The sequence below is a fragment of the Mustela erminea genome, chromosome 16, assembly GCF_009829155.1.
Source record: "Mustela erminea isolate mMusErm1 chromosome 16, mMusErm1.Pri, whole genome shotgun sequence".
Classification (NCBI taxonomy): domain Eukaryota; kingdom Metazoa; phylum Chordata; class Mammalia; order Carnivora; family Mustelidae; genus Mustela; species Mustela erminea.
The window spans coordinates 66,032,538-66,058,449 of NC_045629.1; the positions used below are offsets into that span (position 1 = coordinate 66,032,538).

At 36.0% G+C, this 25,912-nt stretch overlaps 1 protein-coding gene across 1 annotated transcript in view; it reads right to left on the minus strand.

Annotated features, from left to right (window-relative positions):
• Positions 1 to 259: 259 nt before the first annotated feature.
• Positions 260 to 25,912, minus strand: part of MRPL13 (mitochondrial ribosomal protein L13) — a 47,919-nt gene continuing 22,266 nt past the window's right edge. Inside the window, exons 4-7 of the mRNA XM_032316329.1 lie at positions 25,380 to 25,440; positions 18,531 to 18,617; positions 12,540 to 12,661; positions 260 to 549 (exon numbers count right to left, since the gene is read on the minus strand). Coding sequence (XP_032172220.1) covers positions 528 to 549; positions 12,540 to 12,661; positions 18,531 to 18,617; positions 25,380 to 25,440 — 292 coding nt within the window. The 3' untranslated portion in view covers positions 260 to 527. The remainder of the gene's footprint in view (positions 550 to 12,539; positions 12,662 to 18,530; positions 18,618 to 25,379; positions 25,441 to 25,912) is intronic.

A 25,912-nucleotide genomic window follows, 5' to 3' on the forward strand; every position in this document is an offset into this window, starting at 1 on the left:
TATGGAAAAAAGATGACTGCACTTTGTAAATACCTTAGCGCAAACCCTACGCTTCTGAGCTGGAAGGATCAATGTACCGTGGGAGGTTAGACACAGTCATCGCCGAAAGGAAGAGCGGAGGTGGGGCTGTGTCCCCGGGGTGCGGGGCAGAACAGCGATGGCGGAACTTGAGGGAATCCGCACGGACGGGCCCTTGTCGGCAACTCTACCTGCACTGCTACCCAGGACGTGTGTTTTCATTAAATGAAAAATTGAACAGTTACACAAGTAAGCAGTTTTATTCTTAGCATCCCTTACAGCAATTCAAATTGGACCATATAATAAAATAATTCTATAAAATAATGTATTTTATTGCAATTTCCTATTAAGGAGTATCACCTCCAGAGCCTTCTCCATAGGCTTTCAGCGCCCATGTCAAGTTCCTTGTCAAAACGCAGCGGCTGTCTCCCTCCGCCTGGAGCTCCGGAGAGACTCGTCAGGCAGAGGCTGCTGTCACCGCGTCGCTCCTTCCTGCCATCGTCATTCTTCTAGAGTCGATAATCTTCAGGTCTGAAAGACAAAATCAACAAGTCTTTTCTTTGTGAAATCATTTTCTCCTGCCTGATGAAGAAGATTAGTTTTCAATTTAAAATGAAAGTAAACTGTTCATTGAGAAATTCTCTACAAATAGTAGATTTTTGGTGAAAACCACTAGAATCAAATCATCATGAAGCAACAATTCCCAAGCTCTTTTGAGAGTATAAATGTAAGCTGCCTTGTGCCTGTGCATGAAGGCAGTATTTAAAAACTTGAATTCAATTTCTGTTCCTTTTTTGAATACATACTTTTTTAAAGACCTTTTGATGGAAAGGACTGCTATGATCATTAAAAATCCATATCAGCATATGGATTTACCCAATCAAGGCAATTTCTGAATGAGTAATATCCCCATTTATATTATTTTATCAGGCAAAATTTAGTTTTCATTATGATACATACACAAATGTATAAACACAAGGCCTCTGATATTTTAATTACATACACATAACTGGTCTTTTCCTCATTCATGCATTTATAGGATTAACCATACTCGAAAGTTACTTCCAGCAGTAAATTAAAACAAAAAACACTTTTTCATTTTCTCCGTTGTTATGATTTAAAAACGGGAAATTACAAGATGTGAAAAATGTTAAAGTGTCATTTTATCTTTTCCATAGGTGTGTTTGTAGGTGTTGAGCTCACATGGGACTTTCAGAAGGAAGTTTGTAATCAGTAAACTAGATGTTTTTGAAACAGCTGTAAAAATATGATAGTTTGAATTCCTTTAAAAAGTAGATAAACTCTGTTTGCCCTGAAATAGCTTATCTAGTCCCTTTCTCCACTCACAGCATGTTTTCTTCAACAGAATACGCACAAGATACCAGACAGCTCAGCTATGAAGACCAACAGTCTAGTGTCTGAGTAAATAAACGACATTACAATTTCAAGTTAGTATTGAACTCTGAGGAACAAGGCTCTGATCTGGGAAACCAGCCAAATACGCTTCACCGTAGCAGCCATTCTGTAACGACTAGAGGAGAAACTGCAGAATTTTGTCACCGTTTCTGAAGTCTCTTTCCAAATGTAAAAACTGCATCCGAAGTCTGGGAAACGACAGTGTGGTCCGAGGGCGAATGTGGCTCCGAAACGCATCCTTCTCATCTTTGGCTTGTCGCTCAGTTTGGTGGGAGCAGTTCCCAGTCAAAGACGCCAGCACATTTCAAGAAACCACTTCTGCTGTCGAGCTGGTTCGTGTGATTATGACGAGCGGGTGGTGATGAGGCCACCAGAAAGGAATCTTCGAAGCTGAGGTCCCGACAAGAAGTCGCTGCAACTCCATTCAAGAACCCTCCACGTGCTTAGTCACAGTCTAGTTGTTTCCACACCAAAGGTTAATTTAGTAAGTAACAATGAGATGACAAAAACACCTTTTAGTGGGATTTACAAATAAAATTGGAAATGTGTGTGAAGGGTGTCATCTGTGATATAAAGAGTATGTAGTAGGCAGTGACCTGAAAGCTACAGGGGGCTAACAAGGCCGCAGTCTGTTTCCAGAAGATTTTCTGGTGGCAAGTGAGGAGGATAAAGAAGAGGGCTGTGCTGGGGCTGTAGTGGCGCTGAGCGGGAAGAAAGGGCTGGTTCAGGACTGAAGAGGCATAAAGTACCACATCGGTGGGGAGGGTGGGAAAGGACGGGGAGAGCGAAGGGGCCAGGGGGAGGGAGGAAGAAGAAACTGCTAGAAAATGAGGATTCGGGGATGGATCTGGATTCTTCCCTTCAGCTTGAAGACCTCTGTGAATGGCAACGGTGCTGATTTTTTCAGGATCGGGAATACAGGCAGAGGGACAGACCGGAAGGGAAGGACCTTGGTTTTGAATAGGGTAAGATTTGGACACGACAAGCACTAGCAGTTAGGAGGTGGAGATTAGGAGAAAGACATGTCAGAGTCTCTACCACAGATTCCTTCTCTTTCAGCCCACTTCTGCATATCAAGTGGCTCTGCCTAAAAAATCTTCAGGAGTCCTCCGCTGCTTTGTCACGAGTCAAACACCCTGGAAACCAGCATCTAACCCTTCATGCACGGCCTCAGCTAACATTTCTGGGTTATTCCTTCTACATCCCTTTCCTTTACATTCTGTTCCCATTACACGACTTGCTACCGCCCAGATTAAAACTTTCACACGTCTCGACCTGGGTACTTGAGCGTTTTTCTGCCTGGTAGACTTGACTAATCCTTCAAAATCCACCTCAAAAATCACATCAGCTGGGTAGCCCTCCACGACTTCCCTTTCTGACTTCGGGCTCCTCTTTGTAAAATTGCCAGAGGATATCATGCATACTTCTGTTACAGTGTTTCTCAAATTATACTTGCCTTTATTTATGTAAATAAATGTTACTTACGTAAGATGTGCTGAAGGTTAATAAGCCGTGAAGTGTACTAACCACTTCACACACATTATCTCATTTTATTCTGTTGTGAAAAAGATACTTTTATCAATCCCATTTTATAGTTCATAATACTGAGGCTCAGAGAAGCTGGATAACTAGCCTAAGGACACACAGCTAGGAAGTGGATGATAAGGACCTAGAGCAGACCTTCTGACTGCAAGTACTTGCATGTACCATTTCATTCTGACTTCTGGTGGGCTGCTGGTTCGTTTGAAGGCAGGGTCCCCATGTAACTGAGCTTAAGCTTCCAGCAATTAGCACTGGGCCCACCAAAAAGCAGACACCTGTAAGATACCTGTCATTACAGTACAGTCACTGCCTTGACAATGCCACTTTGTTTTACAAACTCATCCTTTCCTTTTTTTAATGGAAACTAATCAGCATCTTTTATGGATGGCTGATCTGCTTCCAGGAAGGGAAAACAGTATCATGGCCAAGGGTACTTCAGATGTTGGCAGAGCCAGAAACATCAACTCCTACTGGAGGCAATTAATGATATTACATGGCGTTCAGGAGGTACCGTTGTGGGGAAAGTGAGGTTTTTACACTAAATACGGTTTTATTTTTCCGCATGCACGAGCGCACACACACACATACATACACGCAAGGCCAGGCACGCATACAATGCATTTATACCGCGTACCTTCTCCCACTAAAAGAAATCCAAGATAAGAAAGGGAGAGGAGGTCTGTTTACCTGAGTGCCCCTCCAACTTCAGTGGGCATACACATCGCCTGGGCTCTTGTAAAAATGCTCAGTTAATCTGTAGAGGGGCTCACGATTCTACATTTCCAGCAAGCTCCCACGTACTGCAATGCTGGGTCCATGGACCACAGCGTGACTTAGCAAGTCTATAAGGTGAACGTAGGCCACGCACACAAAGCTACTCATAAGACAGAGGGGATGACTATTTGAAGATGCTGAAGGAGCAAATAAAGTAAATTTCTAAAACCATGCTGTGCCTAAGAGAAGGTAACACACTTCTTCCTTAGCTAGAGCTGATTTCATTTGCTATACAGTATCCTTTGTAGTTCTTTACCCAGGAGAGGACTTTATTAATAGACAGTTTTATGCTTTTCTGATGCAATAGTTAAGGAATTTTAAATTATGGTAACAGGTACTGAGGCTGGATATCCTTTTGGTATCTATCATCAAAGAAAGATTAAATTGTAGTCAATGTAGTTACTAGATTAAATAATTATTAAAAGGAAGACATCTAGCTTCTAGTATATTGCTTTTCATAGTACGGATGCTTAAATGTTGTTTGAAACTTTAATGAAGTTAAATAGCTTAATCCTTTGCTAGAAGGATGATGAGGAAATTTATATTCTGTATTTCTTTGCCTTAATTATTTGTCGCTGTTTCAGTGCAAATAAAAAATCATTAAGTTTTAAAATAAAAGATAGTCTTATGTAAGGTTAATGTTTTTGTAAATAACAGTATTCTAAAATAATCTCAGGAAATCTTTGAAGAGACATTTCAAATGCTGTTATAGAAAGGTAATCTCTATTGATTTTTATAGAAATGTTTTTCTTGACAGAAATAAGTTATATTTTAACAAAATTACCATAACCTTTTCTTTATATATGTAACACAAAGTATCCAAAATTAAATATATCAGAGTTACACTAAAGCACGGACTTTTAAGGAAAATTTCTATTTTAGCTGTAACTGTTAAGCTAGCTTTAAGAAAGAAGCAAGGACCAAAATAAGAATTTACCATACTTAATGAATTAAGTCAATTCCTCTTTCAGGAGATCAGATTCCACTCCTTTATTCATTCAACAAAGATTACTGAGTGTCATGTCTAGCTGTGGGCACTGGGAACACAACATCAAGCAAGACAAAGTCCTGTCTTTAGATCATGCAGTTTCCCTTAGAGGGAGATGCACATACAGTCACACACAGTTACACACACACATATGTACACTTTTACTTCTGAGATGAAGGCTAAAAGTGTCAAGCTTGCATATATACATTTAGGGTAATTTGGGAGATTAATGAATCTTCAAAGAATTAGCCAGCAGAAGACTTTCCTTAATTCATTTTCTAAACTGTGCTAAATTTAGATAGCTACTATATGTTCTCCAGCAGTAATTCATTTTGTACTGAATTCTTGCCACTAGCAGAAAACTGCCTTCAAACACTATAGCTTGAAAAAAAATCACTTTTTTGAATGAGGAAACAGAACTTAAATAAGGGCTGTCTGAGCAAGTATTCTATGGTACTTGTGATTGCTCAGAAACTTGAACGTTAAAATCATACCACCTCTCACAAAATTCTCTCTTTTCTATAGAAAATCCTTTACCACTGACATCTCTATTCAAAATGTTGTCAGCCACTCACTAAATTAAACAGGTAAAATACAGCAACTCTTTAAAATGAAACAAGTACCTCTCAGGAATTCAGAGATTCAAATTCTTAACAAAAAATGACAGAGGCCAACACATTTTAATTATCCTGAAAATGGGGACATTCCCGTAAGAGAATTTATCTTTTGACTTCAGGAAAAATCTTTAGGGAGACTTCAGTTTTCATTGTAAAATGATGAGAGAAATCCATTAGGTTTGTGAACAAATGAAATATAAAGCTATAAAACACATAGTTTATGTGATGTTTCAGTTAGATACTTAATATTATTTGTCCCATTAAGATAATTTATTTTTCAGAAGAAAAAAAATTTGAATTCCAGTTGTGAAACCATGAAATTTTGTGTAACTTAAGTGTAATAAATCTCAAAAATATCTTATTCTCTCTTGGGTCTTATGTCTTTTCACGCATAAATAATATTCGCCAGTATAATGCTTATTCCAACAAAATATTTAAACAAGAATATTTAGACAGTAGAGTAATCTTAAGAACAATAAAAGGTCAGTTTGATTGAGTTTTAAGTCATTTCCATTGTACTGGTGAAACTATTTAGAGTAAACAATGAGAGGAAATCTGGTGACATCGCATATTCCTTGAACTAAAATTCTTTGAACTGAAGATGTCAGCCATACAGGAAATTGTGAGGCAGAATAATGGCGCCTTTATCCTCATTTCTCCAGGCACTGTACCATGCACCACATCCTGATTAGAAAAAAGCTCAACTGTGCTTTAAAAAACAAACAAACAAAACCCAAAATTAATAGGACTGTTAAATTTTTTTAATCTACTTACTGCTTTTTTCAGTTAAAATAAAGAGGAATTGCTCTTACATTCAATTATCATTTTTAAGTCATAAGCTCTATTGGCTTGGAAAAACGGTTTGGTTGCTCAAGTAGAGATTCTTTTTAGTCCTAATCTGTTCATATCCAAAAGAACAGTAAAGTTTAGAATGTCTAATTTGAGCAAAATTCAGCACTGGAAATACTGAGGTATACAGTTTTTGCCAGTGCTGAGCTGGTTGAAATAATGGGAAAATTGGAATGTAACCCTGCTCCTCAAGTCCGGCTAATAACTTCTGTCTGCGAAGAGCAGCAAATTAAGTTAAATCTTGTAGGAAAATGCCATATGACCAGACTAGCATAAAATTATGGAAAATCTTGAAGATGTCCAGATCCCAATTCCTTATGGGTTTTGAAAAGGTAAAAATCCTTCTTTATGGTCTTTAAATATAGCCTCTGATGTGAAGCACTTTTATAAGAGAGGCATAGGTAAAAATACTGTTTTCTGGGTATTAATTTAAATACAACTGAAAATCTGGAGATTTTTCGAATTCATACATTTCCTATGGGAGGGCACGTATAAATTTGAATCACTGCTCTCTTCTAGAGCTACAGACTAAATTATACACGATGCTCACCACGGTCCTTTTCCAAGGCTAATGTCCCCGCACCTGTGCTCCTTCCACAGTGCTGGAGGCATCACGCAGGAAACACGCTAAACCGAATCCTGCTTTCAGCAGAGACAATTCAGGGCCAATCACGACTCTCTTCCTATCTCTCCACTTCCATCCCTGCCACCCTCTTCTTTGTAGGCGCACTTCCAACAGCACACTCTGTAGAGGATGTTAAACGCTGGGGACGTGGTTTTCTTATAAACATCTCTTTTCAAGATTTAGTGACGCTGAACTTTCCATACTTAGTTTCTATACAAAGATGAGGGTTTTGCTTAAAAGAAAGCATTACAAACTTAATGAGTGAGGAACACAAAAATGTATTTCTTTTTGGTATTGTTTCACCACTCACTCTGTGGACTATGTGAAGCAACTCAAGATGAAATTTTTACATACCTTATTTGTCCTAAGAAAAGCTCTCCTACAGAATTTTGTAAAAATGAAAATAAAAAAGTTTAAAATGATCCAAGTTTTATTTTTACCCTACATAATGAAAAGTTTCCATTACAGTGACAGCATTATAATTTCTATGATTACTGTGGTTTTGTAATGTGTTGGCAAAACTACAATGAATATGGAAATAATTATTGACAGCTTTAAAGTAAGTTGACCATTTGAAAGCTACAACCCAGGGAAATGAATTGTGAAGAAAAAACAGTGCTGTTGCTTTTTCTTTGACAAACAAATTCTAAGTGCACACCCTCCAACTATCACTTGCACATGGCAACCACACTTTTATTTTGTACCTTTAAGAAACAACGGATAACTTCGTAACCTATTCTAACACAATCTATGTATGTACATACGAGCTATAAAAAATACTAATACACCAAGTATATCGACTAATTTAAGAAGTGAGGTTTATAGGCAATACTTCTCATAGAAGAAAATGACTTTCAGTTATTAAAAAAAGTTGTTTTCTCATAAATATCAGTTTCTTTCCTTCTTGTTTAACATTGTTTTAAAAATGGCTACACAACTAGCATAAGAAAATCTGCATAAATTAGGCCTCAGAGGCTTTTGTAAATGATTTAATTTAAATGAAATCCCAAAAATGGAGCTTTCAATTAAGATTAAAAAAACTTTGTCAATCACCTAAAGGGTTCAAGGCTTAGTTTTGACTATCATCACTCTTTGATCATTGCTCAAAAGCTTTAGTTTCTACTAGAAAAGCTAATAAACTTACATTTGACGAAAAGCTAATAATAGTTCCAATTTTAAAATGTACATTTCTATACCATAAACCCATTTAAAATTTTATTACTAGGGAAACAAAAACCAAAGCAAGCTAGTTTTGTGTCTGCTGACTTAGGTGCAATCCAGGTACATCTGTTTCAGTCAAGTCTCTGCAGATTACACCATCAGATCTATCTTGACTAAATTCCAAAGACTACATTCCAAAGGAAGATTATATTGTTGGCTTAGCTATTTTGGGTGGAATGAGAGTGTATTTTAAGTAGCCTCCTTCTCCAAAAGGAGAAAAAAAAAAAACAAAACATTTTTCTCATGAAAGCAAATCTACCAGTAATGAGAAATCCCATTTTCAATGGATAGCCCTGCATAGTGTGTTAGGTATTTTCATTTTTACTCTAATGTCTGTAATATTTAATACTAGAACTTTATGAAATGGTAAACAACTAAAATGGCAACATTCACTAAAGGGGTCAGTAGCCACATGGGGCTAATGAAACTTAATTAAAATTACATAAAATAAAAGTATTTTATTTATTTATTTATTTTTTTACTTTAGTTTCTCAGTCACACCAGCCACAGTGTAAGTGTTGAGTACTTGAGTACATGTGTGGCCAGGAGCTACTGTATTGATAGCTCAGATATAGAGTTTTTTCATCACGAGGGAAATTCTATTAGACAGCCCTGACCATCTAAATTGTAATACGTAAGTATATACCACATTATCATCTGGGGAAGTTATATGGCTACCTGTAAGGAAAGATCATATTTTAATAAAGCCCAAAGGAAAGCCTGGTGCCTTAATGCATATTCCTGTCAGAGAGAAATCTGGGATGAAAAGAAAGGGCAGGAAAACACATCTCCACAGTAGTTACTAAAAAAATTCATCAGTTTACTCTAAGTTTCTCTAAAAGTCTCCTTAAAAATAATTACAGAAAAGCCCTTCCTAATTCCATTAATATAATAAAGGCACTTAGTCATCTTCTGATTTGTTTTAAATGAGCCAGGAATCACTTCGTGAAATAAGCAGTTTCATCAGTGCTCTTTATTCATGATACACAACTCCGAATGCATAATCTATTTGGTCACATATCTGATTAATAACACTTTTAGTATTTCTAGATTAAAAAAAAATAAAGGTACCACATATCCCCTTTGGTTAGGAATCTAAATTTATTTATGATGGTGTTTCTATAAAAAAATCAGGAATGACATTCTTAGGACCTCCAGAATTTCATACAGCCTGATAAACTACCAAAACCCAAAGACTACGTAAAATACTTTTTTAGGATGTCACTTTATAAAGCAAACTATCTGAGAACTACATATGACTTAAGTATACTTAACCAAGATGCTACAAGAGGTACTCAGGCAGAGTGGTTGGGACCATGACCCAGGATCATGACCTTAGGCTTGAATCCCTAACCCACCACTTAACAATCATGCAATCTTAGTCAAGTTATTTTTCTTTCTGTGCCTACATTTCCTTTTTAATGGGAAAAAAAAAAAAAAAAGACATTGATACACAAACACAAAGAAACAGTGGAAGCTAACACACCAAAATTAGTTAACTAAAGTGAGATTATTTACTCCCTTAATTTTGTATCTTATGCATAGTTTCTACAATAAACATTTAACACTTTTTAAAAAAAAAGATTTATTTATTTATTTAGTGAGAGAGCACAAGAGCAAGGGGAGGGGCAAAGGGAGAGAGAAAAGCTCAAGCTGAGGCCCTGCTGAGGGCAGAGCCCGTTGTGGGACTAAATCTCATGATCTGAGATCATGACCTAAGCGTAAATCAAGAGTTGGACAGTTAATTGACTGAGCCATCCAAGTGCCCCAAACATTTAATACTTTCTATTTATATATTTTTTAAAAAAATTTATTTATTTGAGAGAGAGAAAGATAGCACAACCAGGGTAAGGGGTAAAGAGAGAGGAAGAAGCAGACTCCCCTCTGAGCAGGGAGCTGGATGTGAGGTTGATCCCAGGACCCTGAGATCATGGCCTGAGCCAACGGCAGACACCAAACTGCCTGAGCCACCCAGGAGCCCCCATTTAATACCTCTTAACTTCCCCAAAGTGCAAGTGAATTTTTAATTGAATGCTTGAGTTTAAAGTCTGTATTATGTGAATTCTTAGTAAATTAAAGATTCAGGGTGGTAAATTTAAGCTAGTAAATGTTTTTCATAAATTAGAGATTAATTTCAATTTGTACATCTCTTTAAAAGAAGTTATAAATGTTTGTCTTCCTAGAAAAATGTTCATATACGTAGGTTCAGTTGTAAATGTAAATAAAAGTTCTATGTAGTTTAAGTAGGAAAAGGCACAATGAATATATTTGCAATAAATGACTATGTAAATCTCTAAGAACAAGTTAAATCAAAATTATTTTTATAAAAGTACAGAATTTATCCAAGTACAGAAGTCTCATCTCTCAGGTGCCAAAGCAGGAAGAACTGTAAAGATCATAGCATGGAAACCAAACGGTAAAAACTTTTATTTTCAGAAACTACTGATTTATCTAAATAAGTCACTATAGGGGCGCCTGGATGGTTCAGTGGGTTAAGCCTCTGCCTTTGGCTCAGGTCATGATCCCAGAGTCCTGGGATCGAGCCCCGCATCAGGCTCTCTGCTCAGCGGGGAGCCTGCTTCCTGCCCCCTGCCCCGTCTCTCTGCCTACTGTGACCTCTGTCAAATAAATAGATAAAATCTTTAAAAAATAAATAAATATAAATAAATAAATAAGTCACTACATAATTTGGATTAAAAAATGAATTTAAATAAAAAGAATTAAAATAGACTCTTGGGTTTTGAAAAGAAGGCAAATTATTAAGTAGGTATCTATAAAGGTCAAAAGAAGGAGAAAATCACCCTAACTAAACTTAGTTGTTAGACTCAAGTCATGTCATATAATGTATAGTTCTGGTCCTTGTCAAGCAATGAAAACCAGAACCTAAGGAGCGATAGAAAATGTACTTCTTTATTTTAGAGAAAAGTATTTATCAAGAGGATGTATCCTGATAACTAGCTGGTATGGATATCATTAGATATTATAAAATTGTTTTTTTCAGTTTTTCATCGAGTCTGTTAATCACTCATTTACTATCAACTGAAAATTGATAATTCAGATGATACAGTGAACAGAAACAAAAGTAATAAAGTGTTTTTAAAGCCAATCAATTTCAATGATTCTAGCATAAAAGACTAGTATTAAATTGGAGTATTTTACCACCGTCACTTCGTATCTTCTAGAGGTTCTTTCCTAATGTCATTTATAAAAGTTGATACCAGGAAACCTACTTTCTTCATTTATTTATTCAATAATTATTTGCTGAATGCCTACTGAATGTGCCAGATGTTATGCTCAGGTAAATAAGACAACCTGGAGTTCCCTCATAGAATCTAATTAGAGAAAGACATTAAAAAAAAATCACACAGGTACTTAATTACATTAGAATAAATGCAGTAAATGAAAAGGAAAGTGTACAATAAGTATACTTTATAGCACAGAGGGTAGTGTTTAGGTGAAGACAAGATGCCCAGTGTAGATCCAACAACAAGGATGTGTGGTTCCCTTTTTGATCTACTGTGTAAATTCTGTAAATGTTCCCGAGACCCATCAGATGAAGTACTGTTCTACGCACTGAGGACGCAGTGATGAACTAGACGCAGCCCCTGCCCCTCACGAGCTGACCATGGTAATGACAGAGTTACACAGCAGGTGCTATGGCAGAAGATGGCCAGGCGCTTTAGTCTGGTCTTGATGTTTACACAAGGCTTCTTAAAGGTGGTGGGATCTGAACTAAGGTCTAAAGAATGAGTGAGAGTTATTTCAGAGCATGGGGGAGGGACATGTTGTTTTAGGCGAAATAATGCAAAACGAAGACAAGGAAGATTAAATTGTGTGAAAAGGTAGACAATCTTCAAAGGCTGCTATTGTTAGACCAGTCAAGTGGAAAGAACTTAAGCTTCAGGGACAGAGAGGAGCCAGGTCACGAAGACCCTGGTAGGCCAGATAAGGAAACCTAGAAGTAATTAGATGGGAGGTAGTACGTCAACAGGAAGCAGCTTCCCGGAACTCAGAGGAAACTGTGTAGAGGATACCAAGAAGTGTCTGTTATTTTGTTTTTCTATTTGAATCAAGACTATTAATTATCCAGAATTGATGACTTTTCATTAGATGATATTCTCAAGTTTAGTGAAGCAATCTGGAAAATGGAGAATCACTCTGTTTTAGGTAATTATATGATTTATGATTCTAAGAGACCATAATCAACCCAAGTATTGTCATCCCAAACAAAATATCTGACAATTTATAGGCACTTATGAACACCCTTGCATGTAATGTACATAGCAAGGTTTTAAGACTTAAGAGACTTTTTGGTTCTAATATCAAAATCTAGAATTTATTCACAGGTAGAAGACGGAAAGAGTATCCAAGGGAGTAAAAAAAAAAGTTCACTCTTCCCATCTTCAAGATCTTTTCATCTGGTTAAGGAAACAGACAGGATAAACTGAGCTTAAAAAAAAGAAAAATAAAGGAAAGAGAAAAGACTTACGGAGACCACAGTCTTGGGAAAGCCTCTATTTCTTCCTGTGTGTACTCATCTAGACGTCTGGGTACTTTTCGTGGTTGAGGCAGCTCTTCTACTAAATTCTTACGAATATCTTCTGGTATGTCCTAGGTTAAATAAAATTTAGGTTTAATTTTCTTAAAATATATCCCTTAGTAATAAATTAGTAATATTTAATAAATATTGAAAAATAACAAAAGAATATTTACAGAATGAGGAAAACAATATAATCTTTACAAATCCATGAAAATCCCTGAAAAGTATCTTAATGATACAAGTAATTCATTATAATACTGTACCTTATATTTTAATTTTGACTAACCTTTTTCTCATGATAAATTAGACATCTTCAATTCTGAGGACCATTGAGTCACTAAATTCTATCTTTTTTTTCCTCAACTGTTTAATTTATTCCCTTCCTTTCAACCGCAGAAGGCACTGCCTTGGCTGATTCTTATGATTTTTCATCTGATTGAGTGGATGTACTGGGTCTGTGGCTTCCAGGGACACAACCTTTCAATTCAGACTCCATGTTGTTGCCAGAAAAACTTTTGGAAAATGAAAACCTGCTGGATCCTTGAGTCATTGAGCCAACAAACATTAACAGAACTCCTTCTACGAACCAGAAACTATGCTAGGTGCTCAGAATATAAAAGGAAATGAAAAGACAATGGCCTCTACAGGGCTATAATTTTAAAAATGTCACTTCTCAAACCAGTGTCCTCACTCCTAGGCCACCCCTGTGACTTCACCTCTTCCCACACAGCCGTCCACGGCGTCTGAGTCATCAGCCTCCTTGTCTCTCACGTTCTGTTCCACTCGGAAACCCTGGTGCCTTTACTGACAGCATTCCCTCTGCCCACAATGACTTTCCCCTGGTTAATATATTCAAATATTCAGAAAAATGAAAGGAAAGGTAAAATGCAAAAAAGTCTGAATTTGGGTAGTGAAAAGCCAACTAAAGAGTAAAGCATATAGTTGAGAGCTATTTCAAAAGAAGAATAGATGTTAAAGCAAAGGAAAGGATAAAATGAAGAGCATGAGTAACCAAAAGAATTTACATTTATATTGTGCTCATGATACAGAAATAGGAAAAGGAAATTGTCCTGGGAGTCTGGATGGTTAAGTTACTTTTGGAAACTCTACTGAAATAACGGTTGGATGTCAAGAGGAAAGCATCTGATGAGTATTTCCACAGGGATAATAGATATATTTCCCTCTTTTCGTAACTGTATGTTCCTAAACATTAAAAAAAAAAAATTATATAGTAAATTACAATTCTCTGCAAAGAGCTTATCATAATTGGGAATCAAATATCTGGGCAAGGACAAGGGACCAAAGCAGTCACTGTTTTCTATTCAATGTCTTACAAGTCAAAATATAATTTTACAATTAACTTTAAAGAATCTGAGCTCTATGGCATTATAAATGTATTCTAAAATCTAATATGGCAAAATTTTAATAATATTTTTAAAAAGTTAGGTGGGCTTTTTAAAATTATGGTTTGTACAGGGTGAGTCACTACCAGTATATAAAAAATACAATAAATACTACTGACAATGTGTTTCTTCACTGAGAAGCATTTTAAAAATACTTAACTTCCCTCCCCTGATGTATTCAAATCTTTAAGTTTAACTGCACAGAACTGGAACACGGAGAGGATGTCTGGACATATAAATATTAAGTTGCTCTAATTTTTTACTTCCTGGAAAAGTCTACTTGCCAGTTTGATATTTACAAAAGTTTATGAATATTTCACACTCCTTTGGGGAGCCATTAAAAAAAAATCCCTCTATCATTCACAATTTTAAAAGTTGCCAACTGCTTACACAGCAGAGGGTGTGGAACGTAGTGGGTTAGTAGATGTTTGCTGAACTGAAGGAATTCTGACTGAAATGAGCTTACAAATTTTCTCTACCAGTAGAGCAATTTACTGAAAGAATGGATTAAAACACTGCAAAATGAGGAATGAAAGTTGTTGATTGGGCATTACACATTAAACCAGGAAGAGGGGAAGCGTCTCCTTTAATCTGCGCACCAAGAAAGTAACCCACACACGCTAAGTGAATGTGCGCGTGGAGATGTGAGAGATTTCACCGTTGCTGCTGCATGGAGGGACTGATCAACCTAAATGGGGGGAATAAGGAGAAGAATGAGTGAAATAAAGAGGGGCAAGGTGATCAGTTATTAATGTTTTCAATTTCTAGAGAAATTTCAAACCTACAGAAAAATTGTGAGAATTTAGTGAAGACACCTAAACTCACCTAATTCACCAACTGTCAGAATAGGACATGTTTGCTTTCCTTTTCACCTATATACAAACCTACACACACAAACTTTCATTTTGGCTGAACCATTGGAGAGTTATTTGTAAATAGTTCATCCCTAAGTATTTCAGTGTGTATCTCCTAAATATAAGGCTTGTCTCCTATGTCACCACACTGCAAGTTCATGCTTCAGAAAACAGTGATGAAATACTTTCTATCTGATATATAAGTACATATTCAAGTTTTCCAAACTAGTAAAATATTGTCTTATGTATCTTTTTTCAGTCTAAGATCCAGTCAAGGATCACAGGCTACATGCAGTTATGATGCTGTGACTATGTTGTTTCACATACTTACGAAGTTCTTCAGTCTAGTCTCTCTTAACACAAAGCCTTTCCCTGCTCTTTGTCATTCCCTGAAATTAACACTTTTGAAGAGTCCAGGCCAATTATGTGGTGGAATGCCCTTTTCTTTGGATTTGTAGGATTGTTTCCCCATTAAAGTCAGGTTAAACATTTTTGACAGAACGCTATATATAATGTTGGGTCTTCGGTACTTTATTCATAGTGGGAGGCACGTGATGTCAGTCTGTCCCATACTAATGATATGTTTGATCTCTTGGTTATGTTGGTGTCCACCAGGTATCTTTAAAATAAAAAAGTATCTTCTCTCCCTTCAAATAAAGTGTCTATGACACGATGTTTTGAAATTGTGTGAATATCTTGTTCTACAATAATCTATTGTAGTGACTACAGAATATGCTGATAAAATGGTGGCTTTTCTAATTCAGTGTTATTTCTACATTTTTTAGATGATATTCTCTACGGAGAAGCTTTTCCTTCTCTAGAAAGGAAAGGGAAATTACTAAGTGTTAAATATAATTTTGGGGGGCACCTGGGTGGTTCAGTGGGTTAAAGCCTCTGCCTTCGGCTCGGGTCATGATCCCAGGGTCCTGGGATTGAGCACCACATCAGGCTCCTCTGTTCCATGGGGAGCCTGCTTCCTCCTCTCTCTCTGCCTCCCTCCTGGCCTACTTGTGATATCTGTCAAATAAACAAATAAAATCTTAAAAAAAACCAATAATAATAATTTTTGGACTATAATCGTGGGCTCACAAATTTTCACCTTCTACTCAACATAATCCATTATTATTACCATTCATTTTGAGGCTCACACTGTCCCATATGTGGTCAGTGGTCACCAATTCAAAATGCCTTCCATGTTCTCTTGATATTTTTGAGCACTGCCTCACTTTCTATTACTTATTATTTACCAGTATAAACAATATAGAAATAAATTAAGTGCATGTGTATACTCCATACTTTGTTCTTTCTCTGCTCCAGACCTAGAATCAACCATTCCTCCAATGAGAACCTGGTTCCTTTTAAAAAGGAATAGCACTTTGGGGCGCCTGGGTGGCTCAGTGGGTTAAGGCCTCAGCCTTCGGCTTGGGTCATGGTCCCGGGGTCCTGGGATCAAGCCCCACGTCGGGCTCTCTGCTCCGCAGGGAGCCTGCTTTCTCGCCCCACCCCTGCCTGCCTCTCTGCCTACTTGTGATTTCTGTCAAATAAATAAAATCTTAAAAAAAAAATAAAAATAAAAAGGACTAGCACTTAGAAAACAAGATCTGGGTACTAGTTGTGTTTACTTCTACTAGTCCTGTCATATAATATTTATTTATTTATTTTAAAAAAGATTTTGTGAATTTATTTTTAGAGAGAGAAAGAAAGAGAAAGAGAGCACAAGAGCATGCGTGAGCAGGGGGAGGGCAGAAGGAAAGGAAGAGAATCCCAAGCAGATTCCAAGCTGAGAATGCAACCGCAGGTGGGGCTCGATCTCACAACATTTTTAGATGATATTCTCTAAGAAGAAGCTTTTCCTTCTCTAGAAAGGAAAGGGAAATTATTAAGTGTTAAAAATAATTTTAACATCATGACCTGAGCTGAAATCAAGAGTCAGATGCTCAACTGACTAAGTCACCCAGGTGCCCCTTGAATAAAAATCTTACCATGAAAAGAAAGTTAAAGTAAAAAATAAATAATCTGTAAGGCATTCTCCAAAACATCTTAATTCTCTCTTCTCTAGTTCATTCCATCTCTTTGTCCCCATGCTTCAGTAAGTAGCCAGTTTCATTTTCTCTTTTTTCTTCCTGAGTTTCTTTACGCAAAAAGCAGCAGATATAGTATATATGTGTGTATGTGTAAACATATATATGTATAACACATACAGAAGGTAGTATGCTATCTGCATTTTCTCACCTTGCTTTTTTTCACTTACTAATGTATCTTGGAATACATCAATTCACAAGAATATATGGCATTCTTTTTTTATAATTACATAGTACTCAACTGAATGGATATAATATTGTTTATACAATTACCTATGAATAAACTCATTTCTATTATTTTATTACTATAAATAATGCAGAAACATTAATCTTGTGTATCTTCAGAGTAAACCGATTGCTGGATCAAGTGTGGCTCTCCTTATGTATGTCTGGTATTATATGCAATGTTACCTCATTCTCAGATTCCTTATGGGTTGCACTGTTTTGGACTTCTACCAGCAATCTATGAGTGTCTACTTCCCTTTGGCCTGGACAACAAAATGTGCTATAAAGCTTCTGAATGTTTGACAGTCTGTTTTGGGGGAAAGGCCCATTAATTTTATCATCTGAAATTATTTAAGTAATTTGATGTTCAACTGAACTACCATGAATACTTAAAACATCCACATTCAAACCTGACTACCTTACTACTAAAATTATCTATTTATATATACACATTTTGTGTGTGTGTGTCTTTCAGAAATTACGGACTCTAAAAAATGGGACAGTACAATCAGAAACAAGTTTTAATAATTGTGATTTCATGAAAGACAGTTATTCTTAGATGATGACATAGCTCCCATACTTGTCATCTAAGAGGTAAAGTGAATACTGGAAAATTCTACTCATTCATGCAAAGCAAAGGTAATATATTAACCATTTTGATAAAAGCATGAATAATTTACTCATGCAGTAAGCTAACTAAATAGAGCACTCAGTGGCTTAAATAGTTGATACAACTTGGTATTCTGGAATTAGTTTCCATGTTATTCCTCTAGCAGGAACTCTAAGGACAACAATCACAACCGTGGTAATGACAGCCACGGCACTTCCTGTGTCAGGCCTGTTCTAAGCATTCCACAAATGTTATCTCATTTAACCCTTACCACAATCTCGTAATCCAGTCAGTACCCTTATTTCCATTTTACAGATGAGAAAACAGGGATAGTAAGTAACCACCCATGGCCATAAAGTCAATAAATGGTGGAGTATGAATTCTACTCCAGACAGTCTGATTCCAGAGTCTGGACAATTATTTTATTATAGAACTTCTACTGTTTCATTACATTATACTAAAGAGAAAGCCTAAGGACTTAAAATAGTTTAATAGTAATAAGTAGAACTATTTTTTTCCCAAGTACGTTTTTAGCTGAATAAATTTTGAGTTAGGAACAAGTATTCTAAAATTAAATCAAGGAAAATAATTAGCAACCAAAACTAAGTTATTAATCCATGATCACACAAGATTTGCTACTAGTTACAAAAAATGTAAATGAAATTCATGCTTTTAATAGCTGATAAAATTAGCAATGAGTACCCTCAATTTAACAGGCTCTGGTCATGTTCCTGCAGCAGCATCGTTACCAACGACCACTGACTCACCTCATCTGGGAAAAGATGCAATCTCTGCATCAGAGTTCTTCTGTGAAGGTTTTTTGGCAGCATGCCATAAATAGCTAGTTTCACAATCTGAAAAACAGATATATGCAAGACTCAATAAGAAAAATCTGACTTGGGATATAAGAAGGCAACCACATTTAGAGATCGTGACGAAAACAAAGTGGGTTAAGACTCAAAAGAAATGAAAGAAATTAGGACCTAAGTAGATATGTGGCAGCAACAAAGGAACTGTCATTGTTTTGTGCATTCCTATTTTCTTTAGGCTCTATCTGGTTTAATTTATGTTTAAAGGATAAGGACAATAGGAAGAGGTTAAAAATAATCTATATATGTGATGTTTGCTAGAAGAAGCAATTCTCTAGGCTTGTACGAGAACCTATGGCTCCAATCTGTCATATACTGAAGAGAGCAGAACCCAGGGAGGCCTTAAGTCCTGTTTCCTCCAGGCAGGTCAGGAGGTTTCACATTCATAAAGTAAGCATGGCCAGACAGTTCTGAAACGGACTCCCTAAGCTGCAAATCTACAACAATGGTAACAGTTAACATTCACTGAAAACTTACTGTGTACACAGTGGCCAGCTGCACCCCATTTATTGTCTTGTTTGTGACGCTGAGTCTCATTGCACACACAAGAAAACAGATTCAGTGAGGTCAAAGAGCCTCCCAATTTCACGTTAACAACTGGCAGTGCTGGAATTCAAACCAGGCGGTGGTCTTACTCCCAGAATAGACACAGTACACGCAATCACGGCCATCATGTGTTTGTCTCTCTAACTTCTCAAGAAGACAAAAAGTCCCTTTCTCTCTACCATACCCATTCCCAAGATGGCAAACTAATCTTGCGCAATTTACTTTTCTCTTTTTAAGATTAGGACCTAAGTAGATATGTGGCAGCAACAAAGGAACTGTCATTGTTTTGTGCATTCCTATTTTCTTTAGGCTCTATCTGGTTTGTCTTTGTTGGTCTGAATGTGATTTGATATAAACGTTGTCAAGAGAAGGTCACACAGAGTCACGCTATGTCCCATAATCTCCTGGGGGCCTGCTGGTATACAGTATATACAAATACACTGCGAGGTCTTCAGTAAGCCACTGACAGGGACATTGGAGCGCTGCATCAATTTTTACCATCTATACACATAATCCAAGAATGTAACTTGACATACATTAACCCCACTAAAACTATACATGTTAGAACAGTGTTGCACTATAGGAAGATTTCTTATTTCTTTAATTTTAAATCTTCAACTACATACAAAAGCAAATGCAATCCTATATATATTTCCCAGTTTAGTGCTGTTAATACTTTATGCACTGGAGATCTTAATAGAGATTTCTATTGTTAAAATTAAAAGCAATTAAAAATTCGGGGCGCCTGGGTGGCTCGTGGGTTAGGCCACTGCCTTCGGCTCGGGTCATGATCTCAGGGTCCTGGAATCGAGTCCCGCATCGGGCTCTCTGCTCAGCAGGGAGCCTGCTTCCTCCTCTCTCTCTCTGCCTACTTGTGATCTCTCTCTGTCAAATAAATAAATAAAATCTTTAAAAAAAAAATTCAGTCAGTCACACAAGCCACATTTCAAGTGGCCAACTGCCACATGTGTCTAGTGGCTTTCATGTTTGACAGTGAACATAGAACATCATGACAGAAATTTCTATTGGAAATTTGTGTCTAGTGGCTTTCATGTTTGACAGTGACATAGAACATCATGACAGAAATTTCTATTGGACAGCAGTGGTCTAGCTTTTCATCTTTAAAATTTTAATTTTTAAAAATCTTAAGCAGAAACTGACAGTGTTAAGTCTACTGAGCATCTTCTCTGGCTAAACTAGTCATTATGTCCTCAGAATATCCCAACAGCAATTTTATTGTTATGGCAGGGTTATGTGGCATTTAGGGTTCATGTTCTTAAAAAACTGTAGTTGTAGTCACCCGAATTAATAAGTTGGTTTTTTTGAACTTGCCCTATTAAAAAATGCAAATGTAACAGTCAAATTAGAGAAAGCTAGAAAGTGTAGAAAGGTTTTAAGCCAACAGGGAGAGAGAAAAAAGGAAGACATACAAACAATATTCACTCCAAATAATAGAATACAACATGTGCATGCAATCAAGTAATTATAGCTGTACAGGCTTAAGTGTTAAGTTCTAAGGAATTCAGAAAGTGAGAAAGACAGAATAAAACGAGGTTAATAAATATTAAAGAACTTCCACATCTGTAGACCAGGGCATATACCATTTGTTTCACACAAAATAACTTCATTAACTATGGGGGTGGGGGGAAGATAAGAAAGAAACCATGTTAGGAAAAAATATAAGGACAAAGATGTGGAGCATCTGGTTGGCTAAGTCAGAAGTACATGTAACTCGATCTTGGGGTCGTCAATTGAAGCCCTACATTGGGTGTAGAGATTATTTAAATAAATAAAAACTTAAAAAAAAGAAAAAAATGTAAGCACAAAGAAACTATTAATGAAACTAAAATATATGATAGAGGGATAAGGAAATGCTGAATCAACATATTTATTTTAGTTTACAAATAAGGACCTGTATATTTATAAAAATACTTTGAAATATTTAATAACCTACTAATAACTATTTAAATGTATTAATTAATGTATTTTACAAACAATATTCTAGGACCATACTGAAATGAGAAGCACGCATTATGAAACAAATTCTCTTACAAGCCCATACACCAAGTACTGATTAGCAAATTATGTCTGCTGGCAGAAGACCTACTGCTCCAGACAAACACTTAAATATTTGATTTGGAAGTAAAATAACTGACCTCTTCCTTAACAAGCCATTCTTTTTCAAAATACAAAGTCAAAGTTAAGATACAAAAAAAAAAAAATTAACATTGTTTAAGTGAGGTAATAATTCAAACGGATTTAACTTTAAACTATTTTCAAGGCCTTCATAAACATTTTGTAATACATTTTAATCTTTGTTTATAAAACATAACTTGAAACAATTTCTATAAATGTTATCTATTGCCAAACCCTTATAAAAAAGTTGGAACTATACTGCCGCCTAGTGTATAGTGAGTATGCCTAAATAACACAGAAATTTAAATTTTAAAAATATTTATTAAATATTAAAACTACAATATGTTGTGGCACTTACGGTATATAAGCATGGTACATATGGCACCACATGTAGCACATATGGTACAGAAGCCCTTATAAGTTTTTAATACCATTAGATGCAATCCATAATAACAGGATATTTTATTTCCTGTAATAGTCTAAAAACATGTTTTGAAACAGAACATCAAATATTTCTTGAGCAACTTCTGAGCATATTTTTGTAAAACACCTATAAATGATAAGAAATAAAAATAAACAGTAAAGCATGGAACTTCCAAATGTTACTTCAGGACTTACTATAACAAAATACGTCCTTCTCCCTCATCTCCAAGAAAGTTTTAGGCAGTATTACACCAAACAAATGACTGTATCCTGACAGTAGATAGCTATTTTTATTCACCATCGTAGGGAAATAAAAAAGAATGTCTTCACAGCATAACACTTTTTCATTTATGAATATATTTAGGTATAAAGCTAAAATAGTTCCTAATGGGGAAAACTATTATTTATTCTATGAGTACAGTTCAAAGACTGAGTTATGAAGAATTAAGGAAGGAAAAATAAAATTGTGAAATGGCAACGGGAGACTTTGTTTTTAGTAATATCGACAGCTAATATTTAGATTAGAAACTTCTAGTACATAACTCAAATGACAAATAAATATTAATGAAATTAATAATACTGTTTTAAAAAATCTTTTCTAAACCATGGAAGCAACTAGAGGCCAGAAGTAGGAGAAAGTAGTACAAAAGAGTCCTAAGGCTGGCATTTGCCCAGAGGCATCAGCTTAGTGCAGGGCTTGCATTTCAAAGGACTACCCCTTTTTTGGTCAGGAAGTAGGATCAAAGACTTCCTCATAAACCTAGATTTTCAACAGAAGTCAATACCCACGGTACAGAGTAGGGAAATTAAAAAATCAAATCTTTACTGATAGGAAACATTAGAACTATGAACCTGACTGCACAAGGCCTCAAGGCCCCAAATTCACCTTTTTTTAAAAATGGGGATCAAAACCCAGACGTCTATAAAGTATAGCTTAAAGAGGCCTTAGGTTGGTATAGCCCCATGCACCTGTCAGGAGCTAAGACAATCTTTTTTTTTTTTTTTTTTAAAGATTTATTTATTTAGTTTAGAGAAAGAGAGTGTGTGCACATGTGCAAGGGTTAGGGGAAGCGGCAGAGTGAGAGGGAGACTCTCAAGCACACTCCAGTTGAAGCAAAGCCCAACCTGTGGCTCAACCTCACAACCCCGGGATCATGACACGGAATAGAAGCAAAGAGTTGGGCACTTAACTAACTAAGCCCCTGCCAAGTAAATTTATGACAAAATCTACTCTGGAGATATAGGTCCTAAAGAATTCTCAGGGATGAACTTTTAAGGTGCATGAGCTTATCAAGTATCCTGAGCAGAAACAATGTATTACAGACCCACAAAGACCACAAATATCAGAATCAGATATAAACACTAAGAATTATGTTTACTCTGCTTAAAAAAATAAGAAGGAACCAAAGTATGACAAAGAAACAGAAAAAATATCAAAACTGACCAGCAAACTTGAAAAAAAGACAAACAGTAAATCTTCAAGAAAAAAAATAAAAATTCAAATTAGGACTCAATAAAAGGATGACACATAAGTAAAAGTATGTCTCAGATGAGACATAAGCAAAAAGATAGAGAACTAGAACACAGAAATAAAGAAATTATTGGGTGGGTTAAGTGGGTTAAGTGGGTTAAGTGGGTTAAGCTCTGCCTTCGGCTCAGGTCATGATCTCAGGATCTTGGGATCAAGCCCCGCATCAGACTCTCAGCTCAGCAGGAAGCCTGCTCGCCACCCCCCCAACCCCGTGTCTCTGCCTGCCTCTCTGCCTACTTGTGATATCTCTCTATGACAGACAAATAAATCTTAAAAAAAAATTATTGACAATGCAGCAAAGACAGGGAGACACAAAATATGAAAGAGAACTAATGAATCATGTACAATGAAATAATACAACTACTGTAAATTTATCATATTTCCAAAAGGAAGGAACAGATAAAAAATAAAGGCACCAATATTTAAAAGACCTAAGTGCTGACAAATTTTCAGAACTGAAGATACCAGTCCTCAAGCAAAATAAATAACAAGACTTGAATAGAAACAGAAAAACCAACACCAAAAGAAACAAGACAAAATATATACAAAGAAATAGTTACATTGACATGTGACTTGTCAACAGCAATAACAGACGCTAAAATCTGTTTGAACAATAGCTTCAAAGAGGTGAGACCAAAAAAGTTATGCTAGAATCGCATATATTGAATAAGCAAAACTAACTTTCAAGAAAGAAGGCAAAAATAAGATAGTTTCAGACAAAAATGAGTTTACTATTAAGAGAATGTTATGACAGGAATGCCAAAAGAAATATTTCAAGAAGGAAATTAATCCCAAAGGAAGGCTGTTATGTGAAAGGATTTATAAGCAAAGAGAATCATAAAACATCAGTAACTGTGTAAAACAGTAACAAGAATGTTGAACTGGAAGGGTTTTAAGAATTTCTGAATAGAGAAAGAATCATAACTGTGAGGGAGAATAGGGGCTGAAAATCTTCTGAGGATCTTGATTTGATCTGGAGGAAAGTAAAGATACTGATTAATCTTAGACTTATAATAAATAAACTCAATCCAAGAGAAGGCAAGAAAGATAGAGAGGGAAAAAATAAAACAAAATCTCATTCAATTTAAATGTAAAGTAAAATGACATTTCAGGCAAACACTACCAAAAGAAGGCTGATACAGCTTATTAATATAAAAAATATATATACCTGGAGTTAAAAAGCATTACTGGAGATAAAAAGGGCCAGTATATATGCTAATTAATTCTTAGGAACAGGATAATTCCAAACTTAAATTCATCTAACACTAAATCTTCAAAACATATAAAGCAAAAATTGACAGAACTACAGGGGAAAAGTAAATCCGCAATTGAGATTGTAACATAACTCTTTCATGTAACCAATACATCAAATGAACAAAAAAAGGGAAGACTTTTTGTTTTGTTTTGTTTTTAAGATTTTATTTATTTATTTGTCAGAGAGAGAGAGAGAGAGAGAGAGCGCGCACAGGCAGACAGAGTGGCAGGCAGAGGCAGAGCGAGAAGCAGGCTCCCAGCTGAGCAAGAAGCCCGAGGTGGGACTCGATCCCAAGATGCTGGGATCACAACCTGAGTTGAAGGCAGCCGCTTAACCAACTGAGCCACCCAGGCGTCCCAAAAAAGGGTAAGACTTTTGACTGGAACATATTTTGCATATTTGATATAATGAATATATAAGCATACATAGATACAAACAATGCTCTGCAAGATGTTTTCAGTGAACATATCATATTCCAGGTAATCAGGCTGGTATCAAGTAATTAAAAAGAAAAGCAACAAAGCTGTTTGGCTACATGTAAAACATAGTAAATAGTGCTTAGAAAATATACAGAATTGAATAATAATATATATAATTGAATAACTGAAAACAGAATTGAATAATTCAATAATAATTTAATATATAGAATTGAATAATTAGAATTTGAAAAATATATAGAATTGAATAATAGTAATAATGATGGGTTAATACTTAGCAAAACTTGTGAGACACAGTTGAAGTGCAGAATTTATAGCCTTGCATGCCAGCTACATTAGAAGAGAATCAAGACTGGAAAAATAGTTTCTGAACCAGTTTTTCCACAGATGATAAACAATAAAAAATACAATAAACTTACTGCTACTGGATCCTTCTGGTGTAGCTGAGCAGCTGTTACTTGTTTAAATCCACCTGGATAGCTGTGAAAAGCAGCAAAGACATTAAAACTGAGAGTAGGCTATGACATAGTATTCTTGAAATGAATACTGTTTTATAATATGAAAACTATTTTTATTATGAAATTATTCTTGTTTTAGGAAAACATGATGTTCATTAGTGTCTTAAAAAAATTAAGTAGTGGGGCGCCTGGGTGGCTCAGTGGGTTAAGCCTCTGCCTTTGGCTCAGGTCATGGTCTCAGGGTGCTAAGATTGAGCCCCGCATTGGGCTCTCTGATCAGCAGGGAGCCTGCTTCCTCCACTCTCTCTGCCTGTCTCTGCCTACTTGTGATCTCTGTCAAATAAAGAAATAAATAAATATCTTAAAAAAAAAAAAATTAAGTAGTAACCCGATGCTATTTGAAGTGCTATTCTTTTTAAGTGGTCAAATATCATTATTTCATAAAAGTTCCATATCTTGGGAGATTCTTGACATAATTATCTTTCTAGGGAATT